Source organism: Athene cunicularia (genome assembly GCF_003259725.1).
Source record: "Athene cunicularia isolate RWA chromosome 12 unlocalized genomic scaffold, athCun1 chr12_part1, whole genome shotgun sequence".
NCBI lineage: Eukaryota > Metazoa > Chordata > Aves > Strigiformes > Strigidae > Athene > Athene cunicularia.
Window position 1 is genome coordinate 2,731,352 of NW_020799116.1, and position 19,364 is coordinate 2,750,715.

Below are 19,364 nucleotides of genomic sequence, written 5' to 3' on the forward strand. Positions count from 1 at the left end.
TAAGGATCTCTGAGCTTCCTGAATTGTTTGACCCATTTGTTGAATGTTCACCAAAGGTTGACCTGCTGCCTTTCTGAAACATCACATCAGCTTTCATGGAGCCAGCGGGGACATCCTGGACCAAATTCTTTCTCTGTGGCAACTATCAGCAAAACCAATCTCAATAAGACCACAACTTTTCTGAGGTAAATTCGCAATGGGATGTAGGCAGAGGCATTGGGATCTCCTGACATCAGTTGGGTCCCAAGCTTACCTCTGTTAAAACAGGAAAAAAAAAAAAAGCTTCCTCAGAAAGAGCACTGATTTAGGAGTTCATTATCCCTGCCAGTAGGCGGAAAAAGGAGGGATTTTTTCATTTAGAAGATTTATTAGTCTATGTTATTAACAGAGATCACCTCTTAATGAAAATCGGCATTGGCTAAATAAGATTCTGTGACAATTAGACTTGCTGTCTGCAAGTTGTTCAGATTCCTGTATTGCTTTAAGACAGTTCCCGCAGAGAAAGTGCATTAATCTTGTGGGAAGACCAAGAGGTAAAACCTTCCATTTGTTTAATGGAAAAAAGACAGTTGGAGACAGTTATTTTGCCATGGGGTAATTGCACTCCTTGTTTAGAGAAAGGAATACTAAAACAGCATTAAGAACCAAAAGCTGTTCACGCTAACGCAAGCCGGTATTTTTTGCTAGAATAAAAGCATGAGGTTAGAAGCAGGAACTCAAATGACTAAAACTAAGTGTGTTTGATCCATTTTAAGGAGAGTTATTTCTGTAAGTCAAGGGAGGCATTTATCTGTAGTCAGGTAAAGAGCAGTCAGGGGTATGTGAGAGTGGGTCAGGCAGGTAGTGATGATTCAAACTACAGCCTCCGGGGAGCTAGTCTTCAAGGCCTGGGATTTTAAAGATAACTGAGTGCCTGAAGATGCAGGCATGTAGTTCAAAAGCAGACAAAATCATCTATCTGTATCTTCAGGCATCTAATCACCTTTAAAAAGTTGTCATATTACTAGAAGAAGGGGAGGGAAAATGAGATGGAACCACATGCACCCATTCTGAATCTCAAATTGGTATTGAGTTCCCAAATTACCCAGCCTCCACTACGGCCTGGCCAGGGGCTGAACCATCATTAGAGCAGGACAGTAACATAATCCTTCCCACCTCTCCCCAGGCTGGCACTGCATGTGGCATCAAACCCTGTAGCATTTTGTGCACCAGTAATGGGTTTGGGTTTGATTGCAAGGCTCTACACAAGCGAAACTCCAGCACATCCCCCTCAGGGCAGTTTGGGTTATTTTAGCATGGCCGCAGCAGGTCGGAGATGGCTGTGGCAGCTCTGCATGAGAGCAGCACAGCGGTGGCCTCCCATCTTCAAAGCACTTAGCCTTTAACACAAGAGACAAGTAGATCTAGAGAGACAGGAAAACAAAAAAGCCCACTTTTGAATACTGTTACAGATTGTGTGATTTCCTGAAACTACTTAATTACGGAGACCACCACAGCCCGTGTCTCTGCTTCAGGCAAGAGTCTCTGTTTCCATGAAGGATCCCACCTTCCTCAAGCCTTCCTCAGCAGGTGGCTTGAATTTTCTTCTGCTCAAGTAAATCCAAAGCTCCTTAGGCCCTTGGAAAATTTGTACATGAGTTCATTAAGTCAAATACAGATGTTCACTTCTTTTCCCATCTCCAGAAATGCATTGCTCCAGCGTATCAGAAAAGTTAAAGAAAATAACTAAATAGAACCCAAATGGATTAAAACATCTGCCAGTAATGTCTAGACCGCTTTTCCTAGAACACTGCAAAAGTTAAGCTAGAGTTCATGATCCTGCCCTACATAAAACTGGCCGAAGCACACAGCAACAAATATATTAAATCCTTAGGCAAGACAGCCAATGCTCCTGTGAAGTGCTTAAAAACAAGATGAAAAATGCCACTTTTGCTTTGGGATTCTGCAGCACAATTGCATCGTCATGACACTGTTTTGCTTGCTGCATCCAAAAAAGCCCCACAGTCTTTAGGAGGCCCAATGTTTTCTGGCTTTCTATTCTCCAGGAGGTGGGGTGGGGAGTTTGGATATATTTGGGTGAAAAACTCACGAGCCCATCACAGATTTAATCCCCACCTCCATCAGCACAGGAGGTGCTGCACCTCCACCTCAAAGCGACTCTCTCACGGGAGCCACTCAGACCCAAGCAGGGCTTTGAAATGCCTCTCTTCTCCTTTGCAACAGGAAGACTTAAAAAATAATTTCCCCTTACCATTCCAACTCTGGAATGGACTGAGTTATTTCAGCATCAGCCCCTCCCTGATTTCATAAATACACATACCAACAAATCTGGGGGGCAAATGCCTGTTGTGAAGATCAACTGGCAACAAACCCCCTCACTGCACATATTCCTGAGTTACTCAGAAGACAAATAAGGGCTCGGGGAAACGTTTTCTTTTCCACTTAACACAAATTTCCTACGAGCACAGCGAGAGGACTGCCACACCGTATAACCATGTTTTCTGCAACAAAGTCCTCGCCCCAGAGACAACAACAGAACTTTCTCTCATTTTCCCAGCTACTTCTGGTAGAAAAAAATAAATCTCAAGAACGTTATCAACCTGCTGCCACTACCCGTGTCGGCCCCGCTGTGACGACGTTGCACTCCCTTCCCCAGGCTGGGAACATGCTCCACTGACTGCACCTTCCTGTGCCGTCAGAGATTTTGGTGGCGTCTCCTCCATCCATTTGTGCAGTCGTTGCTCTTGGCATCTGAGCCAGGGAGAACTTGTCCAAACTTCGAGGTTATTCCAAGAGGAAGTTATACTTCTTAATTTCCTCTCCCTGATACAAACAGCATGAAATTCATCTCCCCACACCCTCCACGTCTCCCCTTCTTTTTCTTCTAAAGCCTGTAGTCATTTATCTACCAACCCTTCTAAGGCATGTATAATTTCATAACCACCTGCTGCTTTATTCACAGGAAACAGATCTATAAAAGATACAATAGCCTATTGTTCAATAGAAAATTCTGTGCTTTGTTCTTCTATTTTTTTCTTTTTAATAAGAAACCAAAATTACTTTTAAAGGAACAATTTGTTTCTAGCAACCATTTTCAACCAGAAATTATGTAGATGGTTATTTGCATAGCAGTAGCCTTTATGAGAACATGCCTCTGTTATCAAGCAGGTTGGCTTCCAAGGGATACCAGAGAGTATTTCTTCCCCTCCGCAAGCCCTCAGCAGATACGTAACACTGATGGAATAAGACTCTTGTTTGTCATGGAGAAGTGAAAAGAGTTTCAAGCATTTAGTGAACAAGTAAAAGATCTCATTTTTGTGCATGTGTGCACGTGCACAAAGCCCAGAGAGCCAGGCTTTGGAAAGCCATAACTTGCATCAACTTTCACAGGATATGAAACATCATCCAAAGACTGATCCAAGTCCCATCTGATAAGAATAAACGCTGGACCCGACTTGCAATGCCGAAATCTGGTACTCCTCGTGCTTTCTTTAAATATGTGACGTTCCATAAAAAAGCATAAAAGGGGAAGAAATGAAAAAGACATAAGAATCTGCAGTCAACCTGCCATTACACTCATGTCCTTTATATACCGGAGACATTGCTCCAACGCATTGTCTGTCACCCATTATTGCTTTGGAAGCCAGTGCAGAGGAACTTTATTTATCTAATCAGCACATCTGAGGGACTGCGCAATAGAGTACCTGGAAGCAGTTCTTAATTTCCACTCAAGCTGTACTGGGAGATGGAATCAAAAATGCTTGAAAAAGTTACTAGATTTTTTTATTAAACCCAGCTCCATTTTTTTTGCTTGATTTTCTGTAAAAATTAATTTCACATGCTGTCTGCACATCCATCCATCTTCACTGTCCTGTTGCACCTGTGAAACCCAATAGCCAACATCCCTCAACCTTGGGGGCAGACAGAGCACCCTGAAAGAGGATTATAGTCCTGTAACTTTCATTAAAATTGTGTTTTGAGTAGGAAATACCCAAATTATTGCTCTCAGCAGAGCAAAGAGCTGCTGTGCAAACCAGCTCTAGACCAGCTTCACCACTCATTTTCCTTGGCATGACACGGAGGAGAATTAGGGATACTGGATGCAAAACTGTTGAAAACTAGGGTTCTTTTGCTCTTCTGCTCACAGAGGAGCTTATGTTGTTCTTCTGAAGTAATGTGATTTCTTTTCTTTAATTTAAAAATATCAGGGACAACTTTTTCCCCATTCTGGTGAGGATATGCTTTTGAGTATTGAGTTAGGCGTATTAAGAGCTTCTTGAAGAATAGCACAGGCTGGGCCTGCAGCACAAAGAGCTTTTCCAAACAAAATTCGAAAGTCTTCACTTTTATCCACCTCTTCCAAAGCATCCTCTAAAAACATCCATACCAAAAAGGTCCCTTTTCACTCAGTGAGCCCTCTCCCATTTGCTTTTCTTAAGTGCTCCCCAGCAAGATTTAAAATTCTAGTGTTAAAGAATAAAAATAAAGTGAGAAAGGGAGAGAGTCTTCCCTTTCTGCAATCCCTCTTACCCTCCCGGGCATTTTCAGACAGCTTCATCAGTTTATATTTATGAACGACTGAGCGGCAGGGGAAGCTATGCAGTTTCTCCCCCTCTTGCAGGTCACATTTGCACGCACAGACACACACACACACATTATACGTGGTATTGTTGTGCACTGGGGACAAGAACAGTGCAGAAACCAAGTCAATGAGATTATCATTCCTCAATAGTTCTAGTGCCTGAAATGATGTTATTAAAGTTACATTTTCCAGTCAATCTGGCAATTTCTCTTATTAAGCAGCGTAGACTGTACTGGGGAGAGCCCAACAATAAGCCAGGAAGATGAAATATTGCTGATATACTGATTGCGTTATCTGAAGAAACTACCTTTCAAGAGTAAAAATTAAAGAGGAATAAGATACGTTTTCAGACTGATCTTTCATGAAAGTTATTCAAGTGAGCAATTGTAATATGGTGAGAAATGACCGATAAAGTCTAACATCATTCCCAGGGAAGAATGCCTCTCTAGATACAACTGGGTTTATTAATCTATGCAGCAGGCAGCAGTAAATCCTAGCTAGTAAGGGAATACAATTCCCCCTATTAACTCCACATAAGCTTCCAAACTTTTTCTTGAATATGGAGATGGGTAAGAAATGCAGCCTGCTGAATCCAAACCCTGGGGACTTCCCTTTTTTCAAGCACCGAATGCCATGCTAAGTGACTGCGGAGTGAAATCAAATAAAAAAGACAGCTCTATTGTGGCTTTTCAATGAAATGAAATTAAATACTGTCAGTTTATTAGATGTCAACACTCATATCACTGGTGCCACCTAAACCTAGCGGCCACTATTACCTGCTTGTTTAAAAACCCCGGATTTAATCAAAAAAGTGAAAACAAACTTTGTTTTAATGAAAACCATCATGACTGCATTTGCTGCACAGGGTTTGGCATTAAGCTGCCTCCCAACTGGGAAGGTTTGTCAAAAGATGCACCCAAGCAGGGAAAGCTTTTATCTTTGACATGTATCAATAGTTAAATCAAAAAAAAATTTATCAACGTGCATATTACAAAATATTTTGTCTTGGGGGTTTTTACTGTCTTACCTAATGCTGGGCTTGGACCCAGAGAGCTCCAGGGAGGAGATGGGAGGACAGGACTCAGGAGCCATTGGCAGTGCCAAGAACTGAGCACCCTCATGCATGGCCTGGGTGTGAACAAGCAGCAGAAATCAACAGCTTGGGGAGGACAGAACAGGTAGAAATCAGAATTTCCACCTTTTGAAATGCAGATCAATTTGCTACAGTAATAGTGATAGTAAATTCTTTGACCTATTTTGCTTTTTACAAACTCCCTTCTGGTTTCTATGATCTTGGCTTTAAAAACGGTACCTGTTGTCTTCCATCCTCCAAGATCTTATAAGAGAACTGTCAAATCAAGAGGTCGTTCACGTCCCAGGGAGGGGTTTAAGAAGCACAAGGTAGGGCTGCATTGAAGGCAATCTGATCTGGTGCATGAGCATGGCAGGAGAGCACGGACCTCTTTAGTGGAGAGATAAGAGAACCAGAATTTGGGAAGGGAAGCTCTGGAACATCTAGGCATGTCCTCTGTGCATCTCCTCTCCACTGAATGAGAAGAATTAACCTCCTGGATATTGTGTTACAGGGTGCCCTGTCACGACGGACAGGTATCTTTCTAAAAATCATCTGACACCCCTTAGAGGATTCAGAGCACAGTTCACAGTAGCAGGTCTAAGGTCTTTCACCTCTACTATGCAGAGGGGTAAACTGGATTTTGAATGGCTCATTCAGGCCAAAAACAATCCAGACTTTAAAAAAAAAAAAAAAAAAGTGAAGGTGCTATTTGGGCTAAAGTTGGTTGAAAAGAAAAATCACAGTTCAGTGAAAAGGTCATTTTTGTCCACAAGAAGACTTTTCTGTGATTCTGGCCAGCTCAGAGCTGAGGATAATAACCACAAAGCAGGAGGATACGTCAGTATTTCTGCAGCAGAGACAAAAAGCAATGAGTGCCCATGTTCTCTGAATTGCCTTTTTCTGCTGAAAGATGCTCAATTTCAAATAGAGGAAAACTGGAATACCCACTCCCCAACGTATACACAGATGGGAAGAGACAGAGCATGAGGTTTGAAATAAAAGTGGGAGTAACAAAAACTATCATTGGATATTCTTCAGTTTGTAAATTAGTGGGTTGAGACAAGAGTTTTTTCTTCTGGGCTTTGCTGCGGGCAGGTAACTTCTGCCAGTTCAGGGGGGGAAGTAGCCAAGAGCAAACCTCCTGTAGCAGGCAGTAGATAGGGCAGAGGAAAACCCACTGAATTCAGAGGAGGTGGCAACAAAACACTGTGCCAGCGTTCAGCCTGGTAATCCTTTTTGAAGAGAGACTCACTACAGCTGTAATACCTTTTTTTTTTTACTTCTACAGCCCTTCCAAGAAACCCCATGTTACAGAAAGAAATTACATGCTTCCAAAGGCATACATAAAATTTTAGCACTTGTGCTAAATTTACAGCACACAACACAGAGAGTAACTAGAAGTGGTTAACCAATCCTAAGGACACCTGCTAGAAAATCTAAGTCCATAGATGAGGAGTTGAGGAAAACCCCTTCTTACAGTGGATCACATCCTGCTTCTCTGCTGATCTCCAGAAGGAACATCAGTTTGACATGGACAACCCCTGTAGCAGCAAGATTTAACAAAGGGTGGGCAAGGGGAGCCCAGCAGCGCTGCTGCGAGGAAGGTCAGCCTGCCACTTCACCAGGTTAGTACCCGCTCTCTGCTCCCAATTACAAGTCTGCTCTTGCTCAGGAAAAAGCCCCAGAAAATGAAATGAGGAATCAAAATTGGGAGATTTGCTGTGTCAGTTCAAGAGGGGGATGAGATTGCGACGGGTCCACGCGTGGTGTGAATCAATCTCAGTGTCAACAGCAATAAGAACATCCATGCAAACCACAAGAAAACAAAACAAATCAAAAAGACCCCAGGCAAATCAGGCAACAGAAGAGATGTGTTTCAATGAGTGACATTTAATAAAAGCATAAGCCAGGGATCAAGGGGTGGACAGAGAAAATAGATCCATACAAAACCTAAAGGATGCCATCAGCACAAGCATAAAAAAGTCCAATAAACTATGAGAAGCAGATATCAAAACTGTCCACAACCTCATTTGCTATTGCACTGATCTTATCATCGCAAGTAGGTTTTAGCTTCAAAAGGAGCTATGACAAATCAGAGCAGCCTGGTGAACCAGGACAGCCCTGGCTAAGGGTGGCCTGTGGCCGGGTGCATGCTCAGCCCCAGCTGCCGTGAGGTGACAAGGCTCAGGGGCTTTGCTGCCTGTGGGGAGGGAATAAACCAGCCTGACCCAGCAGAGCAGATGGAGCAAGTCCTCATCTTTCTTTAAAGCAAGGGGGGGGGCTATATCTTCAACAGCTTTTCCGTCATCCCGTGGGCCAGGGCACCAAAGGTACCTCACAGCCAGGTTTGTCAGCGATGCTGCAATGGGGCAATGCCCCAGCTGGAGCCCCCAGCTCACAGTGCAGCCCCCAGGGTCTGGGAAGCCCTTTTAGGGGGACTGCAAAGACAGGCAGTACTGCTGGAAGATGGCATCGTATGAGAAGATTGCAGTAGGTTGCAAATCAGGTGCTTTATCCTGGATTTGCACTGCATTCTGATGCAAAGTGCTTAAAAGCCAGTGGGAGTCAAGAGATAAGGAAGAAGTTCCAGACAGCATTAACTATTTTAAAAGAAAGATTTCCGGCACCCCATTTAGACTTGTTTCCAGCTTATCCACGAAGCTCTGCTAAACCCTACTAAGACTTAATTCCCATAAATGTGATTCTCCCCTCAGTGTTTAGCTAAGTAGCAATGTTTCAAAAAAAGTAAATACCAAATCGTGGGAGTTGGATTATTCATTCATGGGGTAAAAGCCATTATATATGAATATATACAGATGTTCCCCCTTCATGGCTGATCTAAATGTATGTAGATTTTAGACCGACACACAAACCATCTATTATGCAATGGCCTGGGTACGCGGCTGGGCTGCTTTTATCCTCGACTGTGTCAGGAGGATTCACAGGAGCTGTGTGAGAGATGGAATAAGCTTAGAGTTAAAAGCCTGAAGAAAGTTTAAGCAAGAGACTTGCTTAAAATGAAAGGAGGGAGGGAGAAGGAGAGAAATCAAAGAGCCGGGGAATATCAGATTTAGCTGGACAACAAGATGAAGTAAGAATGTTTCAAAGCTCAAAGTTATTTGATGTTGGAACTGGTGTGGTTTGACCCCATCACACCAGCTGTTAAAAGTTTCCCTGAATTGCCCATTAAATCTTACTTCCAACAAGCTCTGCTCCTGTTTTTGCCCCACTTCTTGCCTTGGCTGCAGGCTCTGCAGACTTCCCATCCTCCAAGCAGGCTGGTGTTCAAGGATCAGCACAGCACCACCACCATGAAAAAAAACATCTGTTTAGTCTGAAGGACGGATGAGACCCCGCTCTGGCAGTTATTAATATGCTCCAGCTGTTTTGTGTAGCTGCCTTCATACAAACTGTCTGTACAAAGTGGCTTCACACTGCATGGGTGATGCTACGCAGGTGGAGAACCCAGTCTCAACTATAGCCAGCGTAAGAATTCCCAAAAGGCAGGAAACTCTGGGTGAAAATCTGAACAAATTGCTGCAAGCTGGGCTCTGCCACCCTTGGAAAGGCTCACAAGAGATGCTCGCTCTTGTGAGTACCTGTGAGCAAACGGGGACAGCCTTGGGATTTTCATGCGGAAATTCTGCTCTGTGCAGAATTCCAGCCCCACAGTTCTGTGGGTTAATTTTCCCTTTGGGATTTTTTATAAATTTTAAAACCAAAATCATCCCAGCCAAAGGATTAGCCAGGAGTGGGGTGCCAACCCCAGGAGCCACAGGCTGGGGAACAGGGGTCACTGGTGAAAATGGCAGTCGCAATTTGGTGACAGCCCAAGATCTCCTGAGCATCAGAGAAAGCCACGGGGACAGGCTCATGGTAGACTCACGCCCAGGACTGGGAAAAAGTTATTTCTGCATCGCCCTAGGCAGATACTTGCTCCCCCTTTGAACAAGGGTTGAACCTGGATGAGGCAGGGCAGAGGCACAGGAGGACCCCCGGGGTTGGGCTGAGCAGCCCCCAGCGGCACAGCTCTGCCTGCAGCCCCCAGACCTGCCTTCTCCCCACACACTGCAACCCGAGGCTCGGCATGTTTATATCTAAATAAGGCCAAATGCCTGAAAAGATGCAAGACGCACCTAGAAAGATGCGGCTGGGAGTTTTACAGCTCATGGAGGATAAGAAGTAGCGATGAATTTGGGGAAAAAGTCAGATGTAGCTAAAGATCTCAGAGTCTTGGGAAAAAAGGAGACTCATGTGATAGCCCTTCTGCACTCAGGAGCACAGACCATTAAGTGTAATGCTTCACATTATGCTTCCCAAATACCTACTTAATTTTGATTCAACAAGGCACTTGTGCTAATAAAAATTAAAACCAGCAGGTTCTGTCGAGTGTGTAATAGATGTGTGGAACAGCAGCATGCTCAGGTATATCTAAAATTAACTACAAATATGAAAATTGACTACTTTCCAAACCTGGAGAAGTCTGGGGAACGCTGCAGTCACTGGACGCGTGTGCCCGACGGCAGGGTCCTGTGCAGGTGCCTGCCCAGCCCCTCACCACACCGAGGGTCCTTGGGGTTAGGAGGGAACATCCCAGCACCAGGCACCTCCCGTTCCCACCGTGCTAACCTCCACATGGAGTCTGGATGTCTCCGGGAGCAGATACTGCCAAGCACTTACCTCTTGCCACTGTCTGCCAGACCCAAAGGCACCTGCCAAGTGATACATTTCCACCATTATTGCACAAGTATGAATGTCCACGGGTCTGTCCTGGTGCAAGAGAGCTGCGTGTGTGCACAGGGTGATGAGAGAGAAGAGACTGGCTCCGTGAACATTAGATACAGCAGATCCATTTAATGATTAAACACACATGATTGTTTGCTTATAAAACGCAGTGTCACATAAATCTGCTAGGAGCTAATTGCCTATTATAGCTCATGGTACTGCTTGAGTCGGCTGCTGAATGATAAAGGGACTTTTAGAAAGGAGAGAAAGCCAGCAGAGCTCCACTCGCTCACCTCTGCCGCAGCCTCCAAAACGTTTTGTTTTCCAGTTCCTACAAGGTGAATACTTACCCCCCCTCTAAGTGATGGGGTCCCTCTGCCAAGCTCGCTTGAGGGGAAGGTAGGGGGGAAACTGAAACACAAGGGGGTAGAGGAGTTGCTTTGATTCTTCTTTAACTTGTTATTATTAATAACCAACTTCTCTTTGTACTCACAGGTACGAGGTTTACAAGTCACCTGGGCTGTTTGACCAGGATCTATAATACGTACCTGAGCATCTTCCCACTGATTTCCCGGGATTTCTGTGGCTCTATCCCAAGGCCCTGTCTAGTCCATTCGTTCCTACTTCACACACAAACACCTGATCCCCATGCGTGGCTTTGTTGCATGCTGCAGAGGGGTTGGCTGAGGATGAACCTGCAGAGAATCTGCCCGGAGATGCCCTCCGTGCCCGGGGGGCTGCAGGGCGGCAGGTTCGAGGTACTCCTGCTGCACAAGCAACAGAGCGCAGCGTTTCATGGCAGGAAGGAATACAATCTGTAGGTTATATAGGAAATGTATTATGTTATTGAAAAAAAACCCAACCAAACCTCTAGCAAAACATTTATCTTGAGCCACAAGTTTAATCCTACCCAAACGGCACTGCATTCCACAAAGAAATTATCCTCTATAAATCACTGGGGCAGGAGCAGGCCACGTCCCTCACATTTCAGACTGAACCATCCACTGCCATAACAACCCCATAAGGATCAGCAGTCCTGCCAACAGTGGGGAAGGAGGGGATCTGAGACCCTGTGGAGAAGCAGATTTATTGCTGGGACAACTCCACTGAGGCTGGCGGCACAACGGTGGGGACCTGATAGAGGTTTGACTCAGGCCTTCGTCATTTGTATGGTTGTGCATACGGTTGCTCACAGACAGAGGAGCAGATCCATGACTTAGCTTGGCTTTTTGGCTGAGAAAAGCAGCTGACTGGAGCTATGCCATCCCACCCTTGCTACAGCGAGAGCTCCTGCAGGGCAGCGGATGGGTGTGCTGGACCTGTGGGCTCCCCAGGCACCACGAGGGCTTGGAGGAGGGAGCAGAAGCTGGGAGGGAAGAGTTATTTGGGATACTGAGCAAGTCACTTTGCTCAATAGCTGCAAACAACTTGGCATACAACCTCCAAAACAGCAGCAGACACCAGATCAGGGCCCTACCTCCCTCCTTTGTGGAAGAGGAGGATGCAATGAAGCAGAAGAATGCAGCAAGTCCCATTTTCATCCATACACCAGGGCAGCAGGGAGCCAGATCTTACTCTTACAAGCACAAGTTCCTGCCTCCCAGGACAAGAGCGTATTTATCGTCTTTGTAACTGCTCCTGCACAGCCCTTCTCACCTTAACACCAACATTGTTCTCCCCAAACCTGAGCCAGCTGCTTACAGCTTCATTAGGATGTACCACGTGAGCGTTAATCATACACTGAGACTGGAAGCTAGAGTACTGCTGGGAAGAAAACCGCAACCCTTCTACCTCTCTAACATGGTTTCATGAACCTGCACAATAAGAAATAGATCAGTTGTGAGGCACAATTAAGTGGAATCATGTCTTCATCTTGTAGCTGTACTAAATAATTTACAAGGCCATTTTGAGACTGACATGCAAAACAGTTTAACAATGATTTAACAAAAAAGTATGATATTCCATCCTTTCATGGTTTCCAGGTGTTGGGACCAATTTAATTTACAGCAATTTTAATTTCTAGGCCCTTTTTTTCCCTCCTCCCTACAAAAACCTGCAGCTGCCAACTATGCTGGCATCTACAGCAGCTAGGAAACGAATTTCCCTGTGAAGCAAATTCTTCCAGGATGAACTGAATGAAGGCAGAGCTCATAATTGCACATTACTGAAAACATTTCTGATAAAAAATTGGGGAGATATTTTTATCCACATCTCCAGTTGAAAATTGCTGGGAAAGATGCTTTTGAAAAGCCATCATCTCCAAGCATGTAATTATCAGATCCTTGAACAAAAACACATGGTCAAAAGAAAAAAAAATACTTTCATTGAAATAAAAAATTGGGGATGGCAATTGTTGGGAATGGAAGGAGATAAATTCTTCATCCTGTGTGATTGTGCACATCTCTTAAGTTACCAGACTGATTTGTACATCCACAGATTAATAAATTTGGCAGCTGAGAATGTCAAGCTTGGTTAGTAATTTTTTTTTTTTTGTTATGAACAGAATAATAATATTTTTTAAAAATCAGAAGCAGACTGGCAGTCAGACTGTCACAGACCCAGAATTTCCTAACTCCCACTTAAGCACGCTTGTCTTGAAACAGCATTCTGCCACCCTGAATAGACAGCCATACAATGACCTGGGGGTCCTATCCTACCAAGGCTTAAGACCATGCCTACCCTGATGGGATTACTCACACGCTAAAATTTATGCAGTAGCTGAACTGACAGCTGAAAAGAGCCTTAAATGTTCTCATGCCTGCTAGCATTCAATTGTCAATTGATGAACATTGCTAAATATTTATTTTTGCTCTACTTTCCTCCAGTTCTGCACCAACACCTCTTCCTGATTATCATTACTTGTTAGCTTTAATTGTTTCTTTTGTTTGCAGCACCTACAGATGCCTAAACACAAAAGCATAGGCACGCCTCCCTCTAAACTTGTCCAACACCTTCTTTTGACCTCCTGGGTAAAACTGCATATGATTTTCATCCTTGAGTTAAGTAGATAATATCACAAGCAATAAACATTGGCATCCACACACAAGCACCAGTTTTAACAGTCCATTTTCAAAATAAATCAAATCCTACATGCCCTAACATATGCAAATGCTTTGGCAGTGTGGTTATCTTTGGCTTATATGGATTAACAAAATAGAACAAACGTTATACAGAAGTAATGGACATAAAGCCAAAAGCAAGGCTTAACGTACCACATGAAATTCAGTCCCCTACTACGGGTCACTCAAAGCCAGAGTGCCCCTCTTCCAGCAGTAATGAGTTTTTCTTAAGAAGGTTGGCAGGGAGGCAAATGTCTGGGCTAGAAACTGGACTCCAACCATTAGAGCTGGAGAGGAAACCTCAATAGTAGCTGTTCAGCTGACACTATGGACTGATATTTTTATTAAATCTGCCTGGCCTTTGCTTTAGGAAAACACCCTTCTACCAACAAATGTGTACTAATGAGGTGTACATGAGCACAACCTTTTAAGAGGAAAACCTCTGTAACCTCCATATGGGAGGGGAAAAAAGGAATAAAAATATAATTTCTACAGGCCATGAAAAGTTGTAGGAAATTACTTTAGTCTCTTTTCTGCTATAAAAAGTAATTTTGGTGGAATGGGTCTTCTCTAGAAAAGAGCAAGAACTCATTTCCACTCCACGAATCAGCTCGTTAACACTTAAGACAGTCAACAAAACTTTAGAAATCTGGCCACTGAAGTCCTAGTCCCACCAGCAGGTTTCCTGATGACCTTATGGAAGATGGGCAAAACATCACAAGACTGCAGAAGAGCAAAATGAAATGTTCAACTTGAAAACAAAACAAAACAAACAGAAGTGATATCAGAGCAGGGGTGAGCAATGCCAAATCCATCACCTTCTCTTTCAGTTCCTGGAACGGACCATCTGTGTGTGAGCTGCTAAAAGAAGATGAGGAAGACTAACTGCAAACCTGGTTCTACCACAAATAAGTCATGTCCACTCAATTTCCTTCTATGACAGAGCAACATTTCTGGATAGAGAGAAAATGCAAGTTGTTACATCTCAATTTTAGAAATACTTCTGACACTGTTTCCCATGCTATTTTTATAAGTATGTTTGGGAAGTAGGATACAGATGATTATGAAGTGTATGCAAAACTGATTGGAAAACCACACACTGAGAAAATTCATCAGTTGTTCACAATCAGAAGGGACGGATGTATTAAACGAAGTTCTGCAGGGGCCCATCCCCAGTCTGGTAAGACTCCAGGTTCTCGTTAGGTGACCTGGATGATTGCAGAGAGATTGGTCTTATTAAGTTTACTGACAGCCACCAGCTATGGGGGACTGGAAGCAGTCTGGGAAGTAAATTTTTAATCCAGAATGATTCATACATGTTTGAAAAAACAAATACACAATTCACGCAAGGAGCGTGCAAGCTACCAGACCTGGGCAGGAACAATCAAATGATTAAAGGATGGGGAAAAACTAAGTGACAGCTGAAGAAAAACTCTTCAGATACTGTGGGCTGCAAAATGTAATTCCACAGTGCCATGTCGCGGGCAAGAAAAACAAACACCCTGGTACATACGAAGGTGGGTATAGCCTGCAAGATCTCTGAAATCATCCTTTCATTTTACTCAGCACTGATAAAAGCCTCAGCTTGAATGCAGTGCCTGGGTTTGGGTATCACAATTCAAGAAAGATCTGGTCCAGCTGGAGTTCACTGAGATTGAATCCATCCAGTCTGGTCAGACATCTAGAACCACAACTTCTCAGACTGGGAGGGGGAACGAGTCGTCTATGCTAAAGAGAAAAGAGGGAGGAGAAAGCGTTATTGCTGTCTTCACACATTCAGAAGAGGGATGCACAGAGCGCAGCGCTGATCTGTCATCTGTGCTAGGACAGGAAGCAATGGCACCAAAATTGCAGATGCAGAAAGCTTTATTTAAGTCTAGTGAATGAATTTGAGCTGATGTGGCGTTTCCAGCATGGATGTATTCGAATGCAAGGCGGACAGATGACAAAATAGGTACGGCCAGTATGGGCTCAGGACAGAGGAATGGCCCAGACAAACTCCACTCAGTTTTGGCTCAAGGAAATAAAGATCACTGTGATTCAGCTCCAGACCCAGGGATGTTTGTCTTGGTATGCACACCTCAGTTTCTTTTTTCCTTAATCTTTCATTTTGCTGCAATTGAGGCAAAGCTGACAAGTGACGTAAGCAGCTTGATGAGCAGGAGTTATATTAAATAGCACTATTGTGATAAATTCTTCAATAAGAAAGATAAAATCTTTCTTCCTAGGAGATTTATCTATGAAGATTTCCTCCCGTCTTATTCTAGCTTTTCACATTAGTTTTCTATCCCTTTCTGACATTTTTTTGTCTATTTCTCCCTGACTGGCAAGTGGGGAAGATGTGGGGCTATCACAGAATGCCACAAAACAGGGGAGCTGATCCCCTGAAAACCAACAAGCAGGAAGGGGTAGGTATCTATTAACAAGTCTCTTTTCCTGGCCATTCCCACCCTGCAAATAAAGGGTGCATCTTGCTGGTCAGGAAGGCGGCACAGGAAATTTGCACTGCTCTCCTTGGTCTGCAGAGGGTCCATCTCACACTAAAAGTGTGGCAACAAAAACCACCCCTAAAATCAAACAACAAACCTGAGCAGAAAAGCAGCGAACATCCTCATCTACTATCTTTATTTTTCCTTTGCCTTCTATACAAACCATATTTTAAGAAATAAAAAATAAAGAAGTCACCCAAATGCAAACATCTGAAACACAAAGGGTCTTCTGAAGTTGCCTGTGCTGTAGCAAATTAACCATTTAACTTGGGCTCGTTTGTGATGGGATCCTCACCTGGTCACTTGGAGCAGCATGAAGGAGATTCGATGAGCTCTGTCATTCTGCCCACTCCTGCAGTGATCCTGCAGTAAGGACTAACTGAACATGAAGTTTGCTAGAGCAAAATATAAGGGGTCTTCCCGGACTTCAGAAACACCAGAAAGCATTCCAGAGAAGTCCTCCAATTGGGAAATTGCAAGGTCTCTTGTGGAAACACACTCGTACTGGTATCAGCAGAGCCACACACAAGCTTACTCTAACCAGAAGGTAAACGCTTCCCCCACCTTCTATAAAACATGACAGTTTGCATTTTCTGACCCTTCCATTCTGAAGGACAGACAAACGCTCTGTATTATCAAGCTGTCCCATCTGAAAACTTCCAAGAGTAGCTGGAGGAGAGGAAAGAAAACACAAAGACTCTAATAGTGGTGGGCCCAGGAAGAACTTCTGAAACATCTGGATGCCTCTTTGAAACAATCCATCTGGTTTCTGGTTTTGCCTATAACACTTGAAATGCTAAAATCAGTGATGTGATAGCAATTCACTTTTTTACTTCCATCTGAGATGATTTCCAGATGAGGAGATGAGTCTCATGAGAAAGCCACATTATCAGGAGAAAAACCATGTTAAGAACCAGCTGAGCAACAAAAGAGATCTCTTATATGTCAGCAAAGCCAAACTCAATGTGCTGTAATCAATCCTCCTCAAATCTTTTCTCTGTGCACTAAAATAACTGAGAAGGGATGGCAGATATGATGAGATGGTTGCCCATCCTCTCTCTGTCTTTGCTCTGTGGTTCTTGCAAAGGATGGCCTCACCTGTGGGATGCTGAGGAAAAGAATATCTACTGGGTGATGGAAGCATGGGCTTGGTCCTCAGGAGCACCACCAGCACGAGCTGCAAGGCTCTGAAGAAGGCTTCCTTACAGCTCAGCGACTGCACCATTCCCCTCTACAGGACAGAGCTATGCACAGCACCCACCCTTGGAGGTTCTCCAAGAAAGGTTGGGGCCGAGATAAGAAATATTTCTCATTTGATCACCCAACATCCAGACAACATCACCATCTGCAGCAACGTATGAAGCACCAGATGCCTCTGGTGAGACACTGGAGGGACTGGATGAATGACCCCTGGGGCTGGTGGCATCCAGGAGACTCCTCTGGCACAGACGGTGTCAGTCACCTCTGAGCTAGGGGCCCAGCTTGTGGCTCAGCCCCAAGAGCGATGGGAACTCCTGCCAAGTTGTCTTTTGATCTTTTCATGGAACGGCTGCATTCCTGCCCTGTTAAATCACGCGCCCAGACTCCCTCTGCCTACCAGGACTCATCGCCATGTCTCAGGCAGCTTCAAAATAAGCCCCAGCCCCCAAACCACTCCTTGCTGGGCTGCTACAGTAGGTGGACATTGCATCTAGTCACCGTCCATGGGATTAGGCAACACAGCCAGGCTAAGCTGCTTTACACCTGGTTTATTTTACCCCTCAAATTTAGGGAGGGAAAACAATTTTCTAAAGTTAGGTTCATGCTTTAGGGTGTCTTGAGGCCAAGGAGAGAACAAAGTCAGTCCCACTACATCACTTCAGGCAATGTAAAATTATTCAGAAACCATAAATTACCTCTGTACTTCCAACTCCCATGTCTTTGCTTTGAGAAGGGAAACGGTTGCATCACAGCAGAAGAATAAGCTCCATGCAGTATATTTAGCTGCAACAAGCAGAGCTACAGCATGCAACAAAGTACCTGAATATTGCACCCAGTTCAAAATAGCAGAGCCTGTCCATCCTGGAAAGACTGGGGCCATGATTTGGTAACCGTGCCCTCTGTAAAGGTGCCCTTCTACACTCATCTAGCCACTCTTGCAGAAATTAAATAGATTTTTTTATACTCCATGGTAATAGTGAATTGATCACCCCAGGTTTCTAAAACAGGGGTTAGCAGCTCATTGAAATGACAGATTTCTAGCAGGAGCTGAAATATTTATTAGACAAGATAGCAGTAGATAACACCAGAGGTGGGGGTGACGGCAGTGGTCCCACCACGTTCAGCAGAGTCCCTCACCCCCGTCTTCCCCACCAGCCCTCTATTCACCATGGCCGAGTGCCCAGCCCATTCACACACACTTATCTGGACAAATAAAACAGCTACATTTCAATTTTGGTTTTTTTTAAAAAAAAAAAAAAACAAAACAGAACGGCCGTAAAGACTCCACAATACCGGATGCCTTAAGAACAGCCCGTGTCTGCCAATCTTCCCCTTCTCCACCTGGAAGGAGGGAGGCAGCCTGAAGGGTACTCTCCAGTGGTCACAGGGAGAAATTCTTTACTGAGAAGCAGAGATATATTTTGCAAATCAAAGCAATTAAGTCACAGTTTGTATGCAACGGTTTGGATTTGTAAAACCCCCTTCAAAATATCACATGAAATTGTTAATGATATTTAAGGTGGTTAAAGGAAATCGGAGTAAACAAAAGTAAACTAGTGGAGAAGGAGGGGAAAAAAAAATACAGAGGGGCTCACTCACCAAAGTCTGACTGCAAATCCTTTTTCAGTCCACAAAGCATGTCTGCTGTTATCTATCAAATCATTCAACTAATTGCAAGAGCCGCTCCCTCTCTCTCCCTGCCCGCACTGGAGTCACTCCCCAGGCAGCTCGGGCTCACTTTCAGCTGCCTCCCCCAGCCGAGCGGGGCTGCAACGCACACGCTGCTCCTCGGCAGGAAAATTAAAAAAAAAAATAAATTAAAAAAAAAAAAAAAATCGTCCTGGGCACTCCAGTTTGCGAGGACTCAAAAATGTGGCAATCCTTTAGAAAGAAATCTCTTTACACGGCTGCTTAACGTGTGACTCGCCAGTCCTGTGTAGAAATAGGAAAATGAAGGATATACTTTGTTGGGGTTTTTTGGCTTTTTTAGCCGGTTCTAAAAATCCCGTGCTAGTTCTCTCGGCTCGACTGGCCATCAGGCATTGCAGAGCAAAAGTTAGAAGCGCAGTGATGAAACGGCACCGGCTGGCTGAAGGGGCGGCAGCCGCTGAGCTCGGGCTCCAGCAGATGCAGCAACCACCGGGCGTGGGGCTCCCCCCCGGCGGCGTTCAGTCCCTCCCGGGGTTCAGTCCCCCCCGACGGGGTTCAATATTCCCCGGCGGGCTCCACTCACC

General features: G+C 44.4%; 1 protein-coding gene across 8 annotated transcripts in view; it reads right to left on the reverse strand.

Moving 5' to 3' along the window:
• GRIP2 (glutamate receptor interacting protein 2) overlaps nucleotides 1–19,364 on the reverse strand; it is a 286,822-nt gene that overhangs the window by 67,924 nt on the left and 199,534 nt on the right. Inside the window, exon 1 of one of the 8 annotated variants that reach the window (XM_026857410.1) lies at nucleotides 18,730–18,906. The exons of the other annotated variants lie outside the window; for them this stretch is intronic. Within the exon in view, the coding sequence (XP_026713211.1) occupies nucleotides 18,730–18,769 (40 nt within the window). The 5' untranslated portion in view covers nucleotides 18,770–18,906. Of the gene's footprint in view, nucleotides 1–18,729; nucleotides 18,907–19,364 lie in introns of those variants that run through there. 8 annotated transcript variants of the gene reach the window in all.